General features: G+C 37.0%; 1 protein-coding gene across 6 annotated transcripts in view; it reads right to left on the reverse strand.

Annotated features, from left to right (window-relative positions):
- The window catches only part of ROBO2 (roundabout guidance receptor 2), a 459,690-nt gene that overhangs the window by 118,213 nt on the left and 322,839 nt on the right, over positions 1-18,638 (reverse strand). For 4 of the 6 annotated variants that reach the window (XM_085318914.1, XM_085318915.1, XM_085318913.1 and 1 more), the window contains exons 6-7: positions 6,625-6,752; positions 3,338-3,349 (exon numbers count right to left, since the gene is read on the reverse strand). In XM_085318914.1, the coding sequence (XP_085175040.1) occupies positions 3,338-3,349; positions 6,625-6,752 (140 nt within the window). The remainder of the gene's footprint in view (positions 1-3,337; positions 3,350-6,624; positions 6,753-18,638) is intronic. The other 2 variants (XM_085318916.1, XM_085318912.1) reach the window with 1 other exon arrangement.

An 18,638-nucleotide genomic window follows, 5' to 3' on the forward strand; every position in this document is an offset into this window, starting at 1 on the left:
TGAAGAGCTGGTGAGTGATACTTTTAGGTGGGAGTATAYGAAACTTTTGTGGTCCTCCCAAGTTTAGTGCTAGTTTTTACAGCTATTCATCTGCACAACTGCCATAAGAAATACAGCAGGATGAGAAAGTGTGAAAATATTAACTAGCTCATCTGGAAAATCCATCTGATGAGTGAAATAACAGTAGAAATAGTCTAAATAGGGATAAATACCTAGTTCCCCAACCCATCTGTTGTAACTCCTACAGGAAAGCTTTTCAAAAGCTTATTTATAAGAGAACATCTATTTTAGAAATGGGCAACACATTTATTCCTAGCAGCWAATCAAAACATGATGAGTAATCTGGTATGGAGCTATTAAATTCACCAGATGCCAACCACCTCAGGCAGAACTGTACCTCATTTTGTATATGCAGTATATACCATATGCTAATAACCGCTTGTACCAAAGATGGCCATTGGCAAAAATATCCGACTCCTGAATTTTTCACTCAAACTGAAATTTAAACAAAAATGTCAAAATCTAACAGTATATAAATATTTGAAATTTTCAGGTAAAAGTTAAACAGAAAATGATTTAGTTTGCAATAAGATTTGCAGTCTTGGAACATTAAGAATACATTTTTCTATTCTTCAGTGATAGGCCTTTCAAAGAAAATGRTTTGGTTTTGTTTAAAATAGACAAAACATGTCTGCTTTGAAATGGAGGTAGAGATGAAAAGTATAAGCACCCACATAATTCTGAGGTAACACAAAGAATATAAACTTCTAAACTATAGACCGTTCTCTGCAGTTTAAGACAGCAGTGAGTGTAGTAACTTTAAGTAACGTTAGCTTCAGCTTATTTTCTATGATAAGGAGAAATAATTTTTGCTCTATATTCCAGTTAAGTTCCTAAACAACATCAAAAAAATGCTACACAGTCAGACTCACTACTCTTTTCAAATGATGATTTTAACAGAACGCTCCTAACAGAAGAGTGGGATTTTTGTGGGGAAGYGGTGGTGGAGAGAGAAGTTACTTTGTTTTGCTTTACCTGGCTTTAAATTTTCAACTGGATAGGTAACCACTCGCTTTGCCTACTCTTAAAGCTGAATGAAAATCTCCACTATGGACATGGCAAACTGGAAACAGAGATACGAACTGTAGAAATCAGTTTCATTGCAGCTCCTTAAGCAAAAAATAATAAAGGCATATTCTATCACGAGGAACATATTGCCTTTTCTACAGGTACAGGACTAGATATGAACAATCCAAATAAAGCAATCTGTTCATACACCACAATCCCTATACGTACATCTATATGGAAGTTCTATAGGTGAAATACATTTAGGGTTAGATTTACTTATTTTACAATCTTTTCACAATTCACACAGCTAATCTCTAAATTAAGTAATTTGATAAAGACTACATGCCCATAAAATAATTAAGATCAACCATTCTAATTTATATTTTCCAGAATAGATCATTAAAATAATAATTTTCTGTCTACCAAATGTTCACTTGTTACAAAACAAAGTAGCTTAGGCAGGGCAAATGTAAAGCTGACTAGAGCTGTTCCAAAGGAATACTATACCTGGACGTAAGTAACCTAAAACCAAGAGTTTCTATATAAGTTTTGGAGATGGAATCACGCATGACTCAAAGGCCTGCATAGTCTTAAAACAAGAGTTTCAGTAATTTGAAATGAGACACCATCAGCAGTAAAAAAGCCTATCATTTTCTTGTGACATTTTCAGTCATTTATTTGATGCGGCATTTACAAAGCTTAAAAACAGCCTCTACTTTGTGATTTTTTTCTTGTCTTTCTTTTAAGAGAAATGAGAAAAAATACCTATAAATAAATTACTCGCTGTCTTGTAGCATTTTTAGTGATTCAAGAAGCACATTTTATTATCAGTCATGAAAAAAAGAATCCTCTCTAACATGAAAGATTCACCCTGAAAATATACCATATTCATTTTTTAAGTAAAGAACAATTTTGCTACAAATGTACTCAAGTTTTAAGCTGATATAATGCCAGGGAATTAATTTCATGAGAWCTAGTGTAATCCCAAAGTAATACTGTAGTGACTCAAGTACAAAGCTTGCTAATGAAATTCCAGATGGTGTATAGTGAATTTTCCATTCTACATAGGCAATTTTCTAGGTGGATAAACCATGCCATGACTGCAGAGGTAGCTGGCTTGGCTCTACATCAAGTAGTTCAAGCAAGCTAATAAGCACGGGATCACCTTCGTTTTGTAAACAGTAGTCCTAATCTGGATTTTATCTTTAAATTATTTCCACCTCTCTTCCTCCAAACCATTAACAGTTGAGAATAGAGACAAGTTCAAACTCATAAACTTTAGTCAAACACATCTCTAGAGCAGCTTTGGACTACATAAAGAAAGACCACCCCTCCCAGCAATCTCTGTTAACACCGATACAGACTTTTCATATGAATCCAAAGAATTAGAGTAGCCATATTATTATTCTAAAAGACACATCTAAATACAAACTTTAACAATCATAGGAACAGTGCAACTGATTAAATTATTTAGAAAATCCATGTAGGCACAGAGTAAACATCCGTGAATAACAATTAAATAATTTCAGTTACTGACAGTTGCAATTTTTCTATTATGCTCAGTTAGATTTTCATAATTTTTCACAAGTAATTTTGAAGGCATAGGAAGGAATTGAAGTTTCATAATGGGAATTCAAAATCCAGAGCCTGTCTTCCTCTGGACTTGTAATGAAAAATAGGCTGCATCCTACACAGTGCATTCCAAAATGCACTCCAAGAATTAAGACGATCCAAGGACAAAAATCGATCCTTGAAATGATGAACTTTCTTAAAAAGCACGGAAATCTACTCCATCCCTTCTTCAACTTCAGGACTATTTTATTTCGACAATCTTCGAAAGACTCGAGAAAGACGGGACATGCAAAACCCGTGCTCTTACTGTTGTGCAACAAAAGCATAATGAGCTGATCATTTAGGGCCTGATAGAAGCTCACCGAAGTCAATGCAATCCTGTCTGTTGATTTCAATGGCTTTGATATCAGGCCCTTAAACAGACTTTTAAAAAGGACTGAATTAGTGATTTTGGCGCAATATCACCACGCCCACCCAGTTTTACTGATTGGTATTTGTTGGTGATTTGGCAATACAACATAGCAGAAAATACAAAGTTTAGGAATAGCACTTTGTCATCAAAATCACTTGCCTGGTGTTATAAAATTAGCACTATTAAGCACTGGCTGTTGGTTTAAGCCAGTCAAATGCTGTTGCAAATGAAAGATGAAGCATTGCATGAAGCCATGCTAAAATGGATAGAAGGATGGTTACTTACCAACGGGGCGAGCTGTTGACATTACAATGGTGTAGTGAGAACATAAAAAAGAAATTAAAAAAAGAAAAGAATATCTGTCAGAATGCATGACGTGTAATGTTACGTTAAACTATGGATAGTACCATGATTGCTAAACCCTCAAACGACAGCCAAAGTAAATGCTCACTGCTATTATTATTATTGTTTAGTCATGTGTCACTATTATTACATTTATTTGCGCATAGCATCTGAAGAAGTTGGCCAGAACTATTCTCTGAGAAAAATTTTTATTATTAACTTCGCATGTCATCATCAAATATCATTGTAAATGCCTGATAGAAGAAAAATTACTTTGCATTAGCACAGACTTCTAGATCCTGATGAAAACATCAATTTAAGCCATAGACAGGCAAATGTCATGCCAGTAGATTGAAGGCATTTGCTTTCTGAGTCAAATATCAATTGAATTTTAAGCATGGCCAGTCAGTACAGCAGTAAGGGCTACAGAAGGCCCAAGATAGTTTTTCTCATTCAATAACAGGCATGAAAGCGTACAGCACATTGCTTTTTCCTCACTGACAGGGCTGATGAAAATACAGCAAACAGGCTGAAATGGCCGCAGGGATTTCAACTCAGAACCTCCCAAATTACTGCTTAGATAACTTCTGCTTCCTAAAAAAAACTGCTGCTGAATGATCGACATGTTAATTCTGTTTCAGATTGTTATCAAGATTGAAAGCTGTTGCTGCAATAAGTGATTTCTTGATTATAGCAACAACCCTTCATTATATGTGTGTTGGGGAACAGGGCTGTCAGTCCCTCTGTTAGTAAAATACAGATACCCCTTCCAGAAGAGCTGGGAAGTTGGACACAAAATTCACTTGAGATTGAACCAGGTAAGTGAAACTTTTCTTATTTTAGTGATAGAAGTTCTGAGTTACTCACTTCTAAGCAACATTTGTTTTAAAGAAGTTAACCAGTTTTATATGCTTATCTGCAGACTAGGGCCAACATCAGGATACACAGATTCCTAGATAACATAGCAGGTAAGGACCTACTCAGTCCTCTCCCTTGCTTTGCCATACCTACCTCCTTTAACTGTGTCAAGCTTGCTGCCTTTCTCATGCATCATGTATCTAAGGATTTTGTGGCTTCTAGTATCATGATATATTCCTTCTTCCACAGAGGGAGAAGGAATAAGAGCCATGTGCATCTTTCCAAGAAAGAGCATGAAGGCTGAGCCACAGAACTCAAATTATCATTTGTGACAGCGCAACGCGAGCTCCCTGCCTGCATCCTCATCCCCTGGTCCAAGAAGATGGAGCCACGGGCCAGGTCGCAGAGGGTTTCGCAGTTGTTGCCAAGTTATGCAGATGTAACTACAGGACACCCGCAAGGACTAAGGCACCCTCCAAGTGGATACTGAAGTGCTATCACTTGTTATTGTTACTCTGCATGAATACGGTGCAGTTTCAGACAAAACTCAAAAATTTGAGAATTCAGAATTAAGGCTTTCTGTAATTTAAAGGGCCATTGCTCCTGGCCCTTCTAAGTCAACGGGAGTTTGCCCAGGCCTTTGTTGGAGGAAAATTCAGAGTAATAAGCTTTTCCATTGAATTTCTTGGCTTTTCTCATTGTCTGTCATATTTGGAACACTTAATATGTTTGTAATATTGTGGCTTGCTTTGTGTTGAATAAACACTACGTATTTAACTGTAAATGACAAGCCCGGGGGAAAAATACCCAAGATAATGAAAATCTGCTTTCACTACAGGAAAATCGATTAAAATATATATTTCCTTGTTTTTTTTTCACCTTAATTTGATCAAATTCAAGCTTCAGTGATTTAAAAGGATTTTTGCCTGGTTCTAGTCATTGTTCATATTGCAAGGCTAAAGCAGCAAAAATAAAGGTCTTGCTCCAGTAAGGTATATAGCGGACACAGTACTAGCAATTTTTAAAGGGTATTGAATAGGTGGCCAGATTTGTTGGATATTACAATTCTGCCTGTGACAAAGAACAGAGTGAGAGCATTTCTGGGAGTTCACTGACATGACTATTTTTCTCACATTACAAAACGGAACAATATCCCACACTAACATGCAGCAGGTAAACTTATTCCTTCAGCTTACAATAGGTAAACCTGCATTAGCACTTCCTATCTAAAGTGAACACTGAGGTAATATTTTAGCAGACAGATTATCACAATATTCTCTTTTCTTTGTTATATATTATCATCTCCGCCTCTATAAAGACACTTGGTGGTGTTTTTCACCCCCTTTGAATTCAGCAGATTAAACTGAACTGTGTCCATGCATTAAATGGATGGAAATGGAAGCTGGCCTCTTGGGTCAGTTGACCTCAGTTCTAATAAAGCAATCCATTGAGACTTTGAACATTTGATTTAATGTGTATGAAAAGAGGAGCACAGATAAAGCTAAAAATGTTTTTATTAACCTTTCACAGCTCTACTGAAAACCGTCAGCATGCACCACTAAACTGTGAAATAGTGTCTGCACGGTATCCATTGTGCCAAATTGCTGCTTATCTTTTGAAATGAAGTAATAACTATTATGTTCTATTTACTCATATGGAAACATCAGCCCACAAAGTTTTTCTCTCCCCATAATCTTTAATATGTCTATATCTACGGTTGATAAAAACATCTTGGGAACTCGTTATTCTACTGGTCTTAAAACCTCCTTTGCACATCAAACAGCATTATATAAACACTGAGTGGATACTAGAGACCAAGAACATTTTAGGAGAAAAACTGTTAGTCTTTACCTTGTAATACTCACAAAATTTAATTAAGTTTTTCTTTTTCTTTGGCTTGAGTTTACCTTTCAGATAAAAAGTAATGGCAGAGAATTTAATCACGGCAGAGCTAATTGCCTAATAACACTATCTGCATTACATTTGGCATTAATAAACAGTTACTTACTAAGCTCCTTATATCTTTTTAGAAAATGGAACGCTACTGAATAGCCTAAACTGATGCCTCACATCTTAAACTGTGGACCCATGGTTATGTAGTGCTTGCTTATGCATATATATGTATTTGTTCTTCAATAAAAAAATACTGGAACAGATCTTTAACTGCAGGGAGATCCTATTCCACTGAAGTCAACTGAAATTTTGCCTGAGATGTCAACAGGATGAGGATTTCACCTCTGTCGTAAATCAGTGCAGCACCCACAACTGCAAAGCACGTGTGCAACCCAAACAGCAGCAGGTAAGGACGTGGCCCAATTTTTTCAGATGATCCATATGAGAGACACAAGTCCTCTCTCCATGGGAGCACCCACCTCGAACAGTGAGGGTAGCAGAGGCTTCTACCTTCCCAACTCGATTCTCAGCAATGCATGTGTAGGTTCCCTCATCTGTGCTCATGGCCTTCTTAATCCGCAAAGTATAGTCATCTTTGATGTCATACCTGTGATACAAAAAAGAATAAAAACTCATTCTGTAGCCAACAGAAATGAACAAAAACTGTCACCTGGCATACACCAGTCTGAACCTCTCTTAGATCCAACTTTGAAAGATAAATTATTATCTAACATTAGATAATTCCACCAAGCATTAATCTTCATGACATTTTTATTGCACTCTACATTACTTAGAAACTTTACATAAAATTAGTATTGCTATGTTCGCTCAGGATTAGGGCTTTATTAATAAAATCACTCTCTCTGCCCTTGATCTAGAGCAATATGATAAAATTAAGCTATCAAACATCAATTAGCAACACATGACAGCTCAGGTTTATCATACGTTTGACTATGTGAGCATTATGTATATGACTATGTATACATTACCATTAGCTGATTCGGAAATTTTTCTTTAAAAATAATTTTTGCTATAGCAGCAACCCCTTAGGAAATCTGTGAGCAAGTTAGTAGGATTTGATACTACTCTATTACAAACAATATAGAAAATAGTTAAGCTCTGGAAGGTGACATTTATTGAAGAAGCACATTAAAGGGGGCTTTATCAATTTCACATAAACACTACACAATGATTCATTCCAGTGGACGGTAACATTTTCTTTTTGTTAAAAGAAATTGGAAACAATTCAATCATAGTTTGTCCGTTTCTTTGTTTCTACTGTTGTGATAACTCTAAAATTATAAGGACGTGTAAAATTCAAAATAATGCAAAGTACTTCAGTATGCAGTGAACATTCGTTCACAAGTCATTTAAAGTGCTTAAATTCAGAAAAATATTCTCASTTAAATTGCTATCACCCTGCAAAAGTTATGCTTAACAAAATGTCTTAGGCTCTGATCCAAAGCTTATTAAAGTCAACAGGAGATTTTATCTTTTATGAAATTTCTTTGGCTCCCAAATCAGAAAAGACCAATTTTTAGCGTGGACATTTTACTCTCGAAACACTCTCTTACAAAATTATTTTCAACATTTCTTTTAAACATTAAAAGCCTGTGACACCTGAATTAATTCATCATGAATCTGCATTTAGCTTCAGATTCTCATGCACCAAATAGTGAAAGTGGCGCACAAGACTAAAGTAAGATCTAGACCTCAGGAGATCTGAACACTCTTTCTAACTGTACAAACCCTCCCCACAGAACTTCAAACAACTAATTTACCTTTTCTCTATTACACAGTAAAGATCTTGTAGGCTTGCTCAGCAAACATACTTCAATGATACCTAAGGGTACGCRTACGTGTAGGTATGTAAGAATGCAATGCAATTAGCTGCAGGAACATCATAAGCCTCAATATATGACTATTTTTAAAACACTTTGAGAACCGCAAATGTTAATTTCTGTGTACCTAATTATTATACACTGCTATCAGCAATGATAGCATTTTAGATTTGTAGAGAGTGCACAGCATGCTAACAGACTTAAAAGCATCTTAACACAAAGGATACTACATGTTGAGATGTTCAAAGTTCTGTTTTGTCCAAGTAAAGCTCAGAACATCTGTTAGAGCACTATTAACAGTTTCAAGAAAAAAACAGTATTCAAGATACCTTCTCACATTGATCRCAAGACAGTACAACTTCATTCTGCATTCCATAAATTCATTTCATGCGTTAGCAAAAATGAATTAAAAAAGAAGACCAATTAAAGCTAACCATTCTATCAGAAATGTGCAGGATAGGCACATAAACACAGCTATCTCTTTCTTCTGGTGTTACACTTACTTGTATGTATATGCATTATCCAAGATTTAACTAATGAATAAGGGACGTGCCAAGGGGAAGAACAAGACGATGCCATAGCATATATGGGAAATTTTTAGCACCACTATTTTGCTAATGTAGCTCTATTAAGGAGCAAATGACAACAGAGAACATAATATTCAGTTTCTGGAGCAGTACAGAACCGTTGCAACTACACATTCAAAAGCTGCATGCATTTTTTCTGGACTCCTCACTAAATTAAGAAATTTTGCATGCTGTGCTGCACTGATTAATGATAAATAGAAAACTGTTTTCATATGAGAGAAAATGCAATTTGACTCCCCTAAAAAATCTCAAAAATATGACAACAGTATCCTACAGCGATGGAGCAGTTATTTTCTCTGGTGACCACAAAGCTGCAGACAGGAGAAAAAGCTTATTTTCTTGACACAAGGCCAGCCCTAGGGGACTTAAAATGTAAGGTTATATTCAGCTCCTGTAAGATGGCAAAATTAGGACCAGCTGTAGTGTAAAAACGAGTTGCAAGCAGGAATCGCATTTATGAAGCCAGGCAACAATTAGCAATCTATTTTGTTACACTGACTTTATTCTTTCTCATTCCTTATTTTTGAGAGGGACCAATACCATCCCTGTGGTTCACTTGCCACTGCTGAGATGAAACCAGACAGGCAGCAGGGCTGYATCCGACTGCCTGGCTGTCTGAACGCGGGCGCAGGCAACCTGGGACAGGGCCCTGCAGTCTGCTGTGGGCTGCAGCTGACTCGCTCGTCTTCACGTCACCGCTGTGCTGGTGCGGGCATGCCAGCCGGCTGCCTCGGAGGCTTCGGCAGTCTTTATGCTTGCACCTGTCAATCACGCACACTGTGAAAAAGCCAGCTGCATGGCATGCCAGGACGCAGAGCTGGAGCACAACYCGCATCTCCCACTTGGGCCAGGACAGGAGGACAGAGCAAACATGTCACCATGAGGGCTCAGTTATCAATTACTTCAAGGAGCGGTCCAGCTCTCCCTGTCTGCCTGTCCAACGAGGCCATACTGGGTTTTTGGACCACCCGGCTAGGACATGCCATCTAGCAATTAGATTCACACACAGATGGACTCGTGGGACATCAAAACCATCTGCTGTCCTGAAGTATTGATATGCTGCCCCTCAGTCATCTGTTCCACCCACACTGTCCACAGAAGTCACCACGGTTCAGTGATGCGCTTTGACAGATGAAGCAAGCAGCAAGGAGAAAGGAAGAAAACTGGCTTTCAGCCTGCACAAGGAGCAGCACAAGGACGTTTATATGAGAAAGGGACTGTGAAGTAATAAGGTGTGAAGCTTTAATATTTTTGCATCCTTTCTGTTTTTCAAGCATCTACCTGCAAAGTCTTAAATAGGGAATCCTGCCTTCTCTCAGTCCTGAGCCTCATATTCCCACAACAAGGTGTTTCCATCTGTGTTTATGGAGAAGTTAACTTGCATCTGGATTACTGTCACCAACACTTGGGAATCAGGCTTAAGGTCTCTCTGACTGCCTTAATACCAATCACAGACAGAGGTTTCAAGACTCCTGGATTGCTGATGGAGTGGCAAAAAATCACCAAAGAGTACTGGTTAAATTGAACCTTAAATTTGCCAGCTTACAAAGAAAACACTGCCTTCAAAATATGTGCACTGTCAAGAAACACCTTTCAACATATTACCCAAATATTGCTGACTCCTGGCCAAATAACACCAAAATTCAGTACAAAATGTAGTGTGTCAGACATCGGTTTCAGATGTTTATAGTCATCTAATTGATTTTAAATACTTATTTTTGTTAAACATTTGGAGGTTCTTAACCTTTCATTTTAGCTTACACCTCAGCCATCATACTGAGCTGGGAGATGTCTTTTAAACGGCTAGTCAGTCTGCGTGTAGATATAAACCAGCCACTTTTAGGTATTGTAGTACATAACTTCTGTTCTACAAGTAATAGAGTATATCTGCTTTTAATTAACCAAGAAGGAACAGGGGGAAGGGACTGGAAAGGAAGAAAGAAACAGAAACAGCAAACAGATGAGAAAACATTGTGGTGAGGGAACTCTAATAGAAATTGGGTGATTTTGAGTGAAATCTGGCAGTCTCTGGCACATATGAATGCATTCATTGTTGCTAGTTTTGATTAATGACAGTTGTACAATAGTGTGCTGACAGTCACTGCCATACAGACACTTTTTTTTTTGATATGAAACACTGCTGAAAATGCAACCCAATCAGATTTGGCCCCTGAACAACATGTGCTATCATCACTGTACCGTGAATTGAGATTGATTGGTAACCAGCTGTGACAAAGTGGGAAAAAGAGCCTTGTCTTTTTCAAGAAAAGAAAAGAAGAAAAAATAAAAAACTGAATTGTGTCAAAACCATTACCATCTGCTCAACCAAATAACAAATAAAACAAAACACATTAACTGTTTTTAAGTATTGCAAATTAGTGTTCTGAGGTTGGATTCAATGTATTGGCTTAAGCATCTAAGCATAATCTTGAATTACACTGTTTTTGTCACAGTTACTGCTTTTTCCCCACATTCAAAACTATATCTGTCTTGTTCGGCCTCCAGTCTTCAACAGTTATCAAATAGAGAAAGAGCAAGAGTATACTGATGCTAGAAAGAAGTTTTTACAGTATGTTTTTTACATTGAGTGCATATATTTTGCACACATTGAGTGCTTTACAGAACTTCTAGATTTCCRGATTTTTCAAAAATATGCATGCAGTTATGCACAAAAATATATGAACTTCTTTTGCTTTTGCACACATAGTTAGCACAACTGTGTTGGCAGCTGGAGCCATTAAATTCCTAGATATCCAGATAGGTCTAACTGGTAATATAAGAATGCATTTGCTTCAGCTGTGTATTTTAAAGTTGAGAGAATGCATTATTCTCATAGAATTCAACAAATTCAAATCAAAAACACATATTTGCTCTTAAAGGGAGTCTACAAGAGAAAAAGCCAGACCTCTTAACTGTTGTGAACTGACGTCACTTAAAAGACTTTCATCAGTTTATACCAGGTGACTATGTCCTCCTAAAATATAACAAAATAAAAAAAATAGATTTTTTTTTGTATGTTGGTTTTGTAGGTTTTCCATTTTTTAAAGATAGCGTAAAAATTACTTTGTGCTGTTTTCCAGGCTATTTTGCAATGCACACACAAAGCTTCAAAATTGTTCACAACATAATTAGGGAGCCCAAATACAGAGATGCTATCAGCCAAAAACAGAATAAACAGGAGGCAGTTAAGGAGGCTTAACTTCTCTTTTGCGATGCTGGCACTTCAGTCCCCAGCATAGTGCCACAGCTAGTCAGCGGCTCCTAGACTGCGTGTGCCAGATGGAAGAAGCCACAGAGAAACTGCAGTGACGGTAGGAAGCATGAGCCTGCTACCTGCCTCAGCCTCGTCCTGCGATCCAGAAGCAGAACGGAGAGCCTCCACTTCCACCTGCAACACATCGGCCCCCTACTGCCAGCTCACTCACAAGAAACATTTACATTTTGTTTTTGTACACTGACAAGTGGAAGAAGAAAGAAGCACAAACATGTATGAGTTACAGAGCTTTCCGAAGGAAAGATAAGGGAGGTTTCTTTCCCTAGCAAAACCCGAATCAGTGACAGAGCAAGAATGGACATATTTGGTTGTACCGTCTTTTAAATTACTCTGTTGTACTCCTAAATTAAAAGCTGCTGGTTGCTGGGTGGCTCTAAGAAGCAGCTTAAGGCTATGACAAATTGAGCTAGCAGGTAACTATCCCTAAGGTCCTGATAGGACAGCTGCCACTCAAATATACACGTCCAGACTCCGACTATTCATCGACCAAGCCATTTATATCATAGAAAGGTATAATGCAATGTGACATTGCCTCAAATTTCTTAGTGTGAGGCATACATGCAAACAGTCATATAAAATGGTTTACTAGCTTCATGYCAACAAAACAGGAAAATAGTTGAGCTACACTGCTTACTGTTCACTGCTTTGATTTTATTAAAATACAGCAACAGCAAACGCTGGTTTAGTCCAAGACCATTTATAATTTGTCATCAACACATTCTTTATAACTGAAATGGTTGACACTTCCAATTGCAATAATGTAAAACACAAAACCACACTGTGCTATGCTTTAAAGGCATTCAGTAAAATGGCCTAAAACACATTAAAAATGTACCTTACAATTACAGTCATTGGGCTAACATTGTGAAATCATACTTGTGTCCATTTTCTAACTTCTGTGCAAGCAATATTCTACGGAATACCACTCTTGTGTGTGAACAAACACATGTGAAGGCACATGCCTAGTGCTTTGCCAAAAGCAGTAGCCATGTGCACAGAAGAGAGCTGAGACAGGAAAATGAGATAAAATGCCATTTTATTCCTTTTGAAATAATTTAGAAACACACACAAGAACAAAAGGTATGTTTGGGAATTACTGAATAGGAGTTTAGACAGAAGCCTTATCACTCACCTCTACATTTCTGTTTGCACAGAGAAGTACTCACAGGGAATTACCACATGGTAATTATCCAAAATGAGCTTCTGATTTGATTTCAGTTCCAGACAGATCTCCACATTTCAAAAACTGGAACCTCGGTGGAAGTATGAGCTAAGAGAGCATGTAATGACTTGGCATGGAGACCTAGCCTCCTGTCACCAAAAGTAGTCCTTTACTCCACAGATGAGGCACATTTTGTCAGGCACTTGGGGAGATTTGTATTACTACTGCTTATGTCATAATTCGTCTATCAGAAAAAGGTCCTTGATTCTGAGAGTTATCTGCTCGGCACATGTCACTGAAATTAATTTTAAGAATAAAAGAAAATACTATTTTTGTCCGTTTCTGTTAAAAAGAAAAAAAATTGAAAGGCTACAGCAAGAGCTGGAACGTAGTAAGATCATCTGAGCCAAGACTGGCATCTTGCACTCACTAAACATGGTTTTATGTAGTTAGAGTATTCTTTTAATTTTTAACATAAACACACAGATTACTAGTAGTTTGAAAGAAACAGAATTTGTGCTGGCCTGAATATTATTCTTTGCCTTAAGCATGACAAATGATTAAGACAGACTTGTCAGAGAAACTAACTGAAATATTTTCTAATCTGTATTTCAAATCAGTAATCAACTATGAAGTAGTAATTAAAGATGAAGTCATGGTAATGTTTTAATGAAAGTGCCTTCAATTTACAATTGAGACAGAAGTCATATCATTAAAAAGTATGTTTTGCCAATGTTTAGTGATTCTCAACGTAGGACCAGTAGAAACCCAAAACTTCAGTCTTACAGTGTTTGCATTGATTTTTTTGTTTTGTTTTGTTTTAAATTGACTTAACTTTTGTATACCATACAGGGATGGAATGTACTTAAAATGAAACAGAAGAGATCTCTCTGGACATGCCATGCCAGCAGCATCAACAATGCTGTGGTTAGAGCTCTTGCATCTTATTCCTACTTGGGTATAACTGCTAGCTTCTCTAAGCTTTTACTTAATATACTCAGCTTTTCCATTTTTAAAGAAAGATTGAGATGCTAGAAGGGGCACTTGTCATTTGAATGAAATTCTGCACCAACTTCTCTTGGGTTCACATAGCATGAACAGAAAACACTGAGGAAGGACTGCTAGTTGACATAATCCCTTTGTGGTTGTTGTCCATGGAGTTGTAAAGATATTTTCCCAACTTTGACCCTTATGTAAGCAACTGGAGACTGTTTTCATGAATCCACAAACAGACTGCCTGAAACAATAGCTCTTCTTCAGCGCTGTGGGGAGACCTGACACTTAACAAGAAGCCAATTTAAATGTCAGTGTTATTAACCGTTTCTCTGCTGATCAGTCTAGCAGAGACACTTCAGTTCAAAGCATTTGGTATTTCATACAAATTGGATGAGAAATAACTACTGGCTTAGATGCTAGACCTTGGGGATAACCATGGATCATACCTTTACAGGACGTTATTCAATGCTATGTCCTGAGGAATTTTAATCATCAAAAAATACTCCATTTTACACTTTGGCCATGTAACCCCTCAGAAAATGCTTAATGTAAGGACCATTCTTCTATGTACAGAACAGCAAGAGACCATGGCCAGGTGAAATATCAGACAAGAGGGAGTCTAACTCAAGGGAGCCAACACGAAAATGTTTCACAATAAGGGTACATCATTTTGATGCTCTATACATTAAAAAAAAAAAGAAAAAAAAAAAAAGGCCCTGTCCTTCACCTGCCTCACCCGCCCATCTCTGGATGGTATCTCTGGCTTGACAGAAGTTCCCTCAACAGAGACAACATAGCAGCTAATAAACATGCTGACACTGCAGTCTTTTGAAAGCTGCTTGTGCTCTCTTAGGCTATATGGACTCTTTGTGGACTCTCTGTACGTTGCATTATAGCCTGCCATGTGCCAGCCATGTGCTGTATTAAACCCTAGAAAACAACATCCTCTGGAAAATGCCTGTACTCCCTCCAGATGTACATAAAGAATACAAATAGCATATTAAACCTCTTTCTTTCACTGCCTCCTTTTGACAAGCTATTAAGAACATCCAATCTTCTCCCCTATGCTCCTCATAAAGGGAGTTAATCTCTCCTTGATGGTTAGCTTTCGAAACAAAAGATGGGCATGCAAATCACACTGGATCTAACCAGAGGTGATGAATAGTACATGTGATATAGCTAATATGAAAAATATCCTTTTTCCCTGATCTCTTTTATTTAAAACTGTTAATTGGTATTAATTGCAACAGAAATTTGCTGATGTAACCAAAGATTATATCCATTTCACTACTAAAACACACTCTTTACTCTAATTAATTTTCAATACACATTAGACTGCATTTTGTTACAAGCTGCACAGAGATTAACTCGAGCACAGCACACAGCGCTGTAGTGTTATTAACTCATATTTCACTGAAAGGTCATTCTCCCTTTGGTTGAATCCAGAGGAGGCTGCAGTTAAATACTTCACTATCCTATCCGCAGAATACAAATGAAATTACATAGCATTGCTTTTATTCACAGAACTCATAGTTACACCRTTTCTTAAATATTACTGTCTCTCTGGCTTACAGGGCCTGACTTTGAGATCACRGAGAAAGATAAAGGGAAAACATCTGCAGCTATCATGTCTTTTCTGGATTACCTTTTAAAAATCTAATCTTTCTGAATCTAGTGGGATAAGATTGAGGGAAGTTGTATTTAAATCCTTCTCAAAGATGTGTATCTGGTAGACARTAAGAGATTTTTAAAACCTCATCATTAACACTTAGTTTTGAGCCCACAAGAAACCGTGGAGGAAAGCATGGAAAATAGAGTACTTACTGAAAATTCACGCACATCAAAAGTGTGACAGACAGAATTTCTGCCCTGAGCACACGAATGCAATTACTTTCAGGCACAAAGAGGCCAGTTTTAAAAACAGAGCAGGAAGAAGTTAGCTACAAAGGCTTCGGCTGTTGGAGCTACCATGTATCTTAGAATACGTTAAGTCTAAACTCTTTAACTGTAGTTAAGGTTCAGCTGACTGCTGTCACAGCAGTTAATCAAAATAAACATAAAATCTGGGGTTCTCAGCAAATAATGACAACCTTTTTCTATGTCTAAGTATACGTATGATTTTCAACAACAGAAAAGGATGTATTTTCTCCAATAATTTTTAAGGAATATTCTTAACTTTCAGGAAATAAGAAAGCCTCCTGTGTTGTTTGGAATTTTCACTGCTGTGTTTCGTTTAAAAACCTACAATCTCTTAACCCTTAGCAACACACTTAGTGTAAGCTACACACTGCTCCCATTCTGAAGTATCACGCAAGGTTTCTCTGCCTACATTCTCCCACTGCGTGGGCGGCACGCAAAGCGAATACCTCTTCCTGCTGGTGCAGTTGCCACTTTTCATCTCTAGTACAATATTCATCTAATCAGCCAGTGCCTGTAAATGCAAACTTACAAGAGCAGGTTGTAATTTCATTAAAGATGTATTTATTGAGCTAAAGCAGCTGTTCTGGGCTGGGATGCCAAAAAAGACCCATGTGATTGCTACTCAGTCATTTTTAAGGCAACTGAAAAATACATTTGCTGAGCTAACCTCACTCTCCCAAAGAGCTGGTACTGCTAGCTTTTTCTGTGTAAAAGGTTTAAGCAGTTATTATAGTGTGTCATAAATTTTAACTTGTAATTGAAAATCTCTTCACTTCCTCAAGAAAAAAAAAATCTGTATTACTTGCTATGTAATTACAGGCTATGCAGCTGCTCTCTTCGGCTTTGCTAGGAAATTTGAAGACATGAAACACTGTACAAACCTTATTCAAATTTTATTAAACTGCTAGTCAAAGATATGTCAGTCTTATACTGGAGGCTCACAAATATCACCTTCTTCCTGCTCTCAAGACTTAAAAGGAGATGAATCAAAAGTTGATCCAGGCCACATTGAATTAAAAGTCAGTACTGTAGTTCTTTGCCTTTTAGGAGACCATCAGGCCCTTAGCAGGAGAGTATAATCTCTATTTCTGCCAAGTAGACATCAAAGGGAAAGCTAGCTACCTGAACGTGTGATTGGAAAGAGTTCAATGTGTCAAGATGATTTTTATTTAGTTTTCAAGTCATTCTGCACAGCCACCTTTGCCTCTGTTGCTTTAGTACAATTTTTATGCTGTTTACTTGTGTCATTTATAATGAAAAAACCTCTATTCATGAAATAGTGAATCAATATTGCAGCCAAAGGCATAAGACAAGTGACCCCACAATATCCTGTTCACCTTCAGTAGTTTGACATGAGTCATACTTGATTAACTATTCTCCTAGCCTTTCTGTACTGTGGAAGCTACGGTTTGATGCTGAATTTTTAGAGCAATTAAAATAAAATATACACCCTGTGCCTCTATGCTTGATTCACAGCACGTTTCAGTCTTGGGTCTTTGGTTCAAAATGGACAGCTTTGGGAACAAAGCTTTACACTCCCCTAGACTTTGCATTGTACTTTTAGTCTCCCTAKTAGTGCAGTATCAATATTTTAAATGGCAAACCATTAATTTGCTGGGGCTGCTTTAGGGTCTAAAAAGAATTTTTCAAGTCTGAAGATTTAATTTAATTTATTATCATAAAAGAATTATGGAAAGAGTTAGTATGCTTAGCATATTGCCACTGTTTCCATATCCATTTGGCCCTTCTTAACACCTTAATTCTTATCCACGGATACCTAGAAAAGCTCCATGATACATATCAAGGTCTTTGAAATTTCAGGTCAGGTTTATCAGATTTTGGAAAAGTAATTTCCTTTGACTGTTACTGAGATTTATTTTGCACAGACATTTTGAAAAGTTCTACAGGAACAATAGGAATCACTTTAAGATTTTAATTATGAAAATACAGACTATCATAGTTGCCTTAGATCATCGATTCAAAAATAGCTGAAATTTAGAATGAAGCTTTATGCCCTCACACCAAACTTATGTCCACCTATTTTCAGTTTTAAAGCATAATTTTTCAAACATTTCTGGGTAATTACAGAGACAATTCAATGAAATCTCTGCAATATGATTTTAAAATACTAATATTTTCAAATATTCTAATCTCTTTAGAAGTTGCTATTTTTTTCATTCAATCCAATTGCAGTTTGAGATGCACATAGTTCACCAGGGATCTTTATAATTAAAACTGTAATAGTCTGAAATTCTTTTCCAATTATTACTAAATACATCAACTGGTGAAGCAATACTGTTTACATATATCATTAGAACTTACTGTGATTATTTATTATATCTCTGATCTCACACTTCTGATTAAGAAAACTAAAAAGAAGCAAGATGGAAAAATAGAGAAGTTTCTTGAAAGACTATACACCCAGTAAGAGTGATTGTAGTACAGAATGAAATCTCTGCCATTCACCAGAAGCAAACTGCAGAAACAGAATGCATACAAAAATTAAAAATTCAATTTATCACACTTTACTATCACTGACTTGGGCACTTTTGRAAGTTGAACTAGCAGCAGAAAAAGTAACAGACTGGTAATAATTGTTGTAACAAATAACTACTATAATCCTGTAGTAATCGAAGGATGAAGCCAAAATGAAATTATTGAAAAAAAAAACCCGAAAATAGACAGATGTGCAAAGAATGGTCATTAGCTGTGG

The sequence above is a fragment of the Rhea americana genome, unplaced genomic scaffold (genome assembly GCF_003343005.1).
Source record: "Rhea americana isolate MKP2758 unplaced genomic scaffold, rheAme1 scaffold_56, whole genome shotgun sequence".
Classification (NCBI taxonomy): domain Eukaryota; kingdom Metazoa; phylum Chordata; class Aves; order Rheiformes; family Rheidae; genus Rhea; species Rhea americana.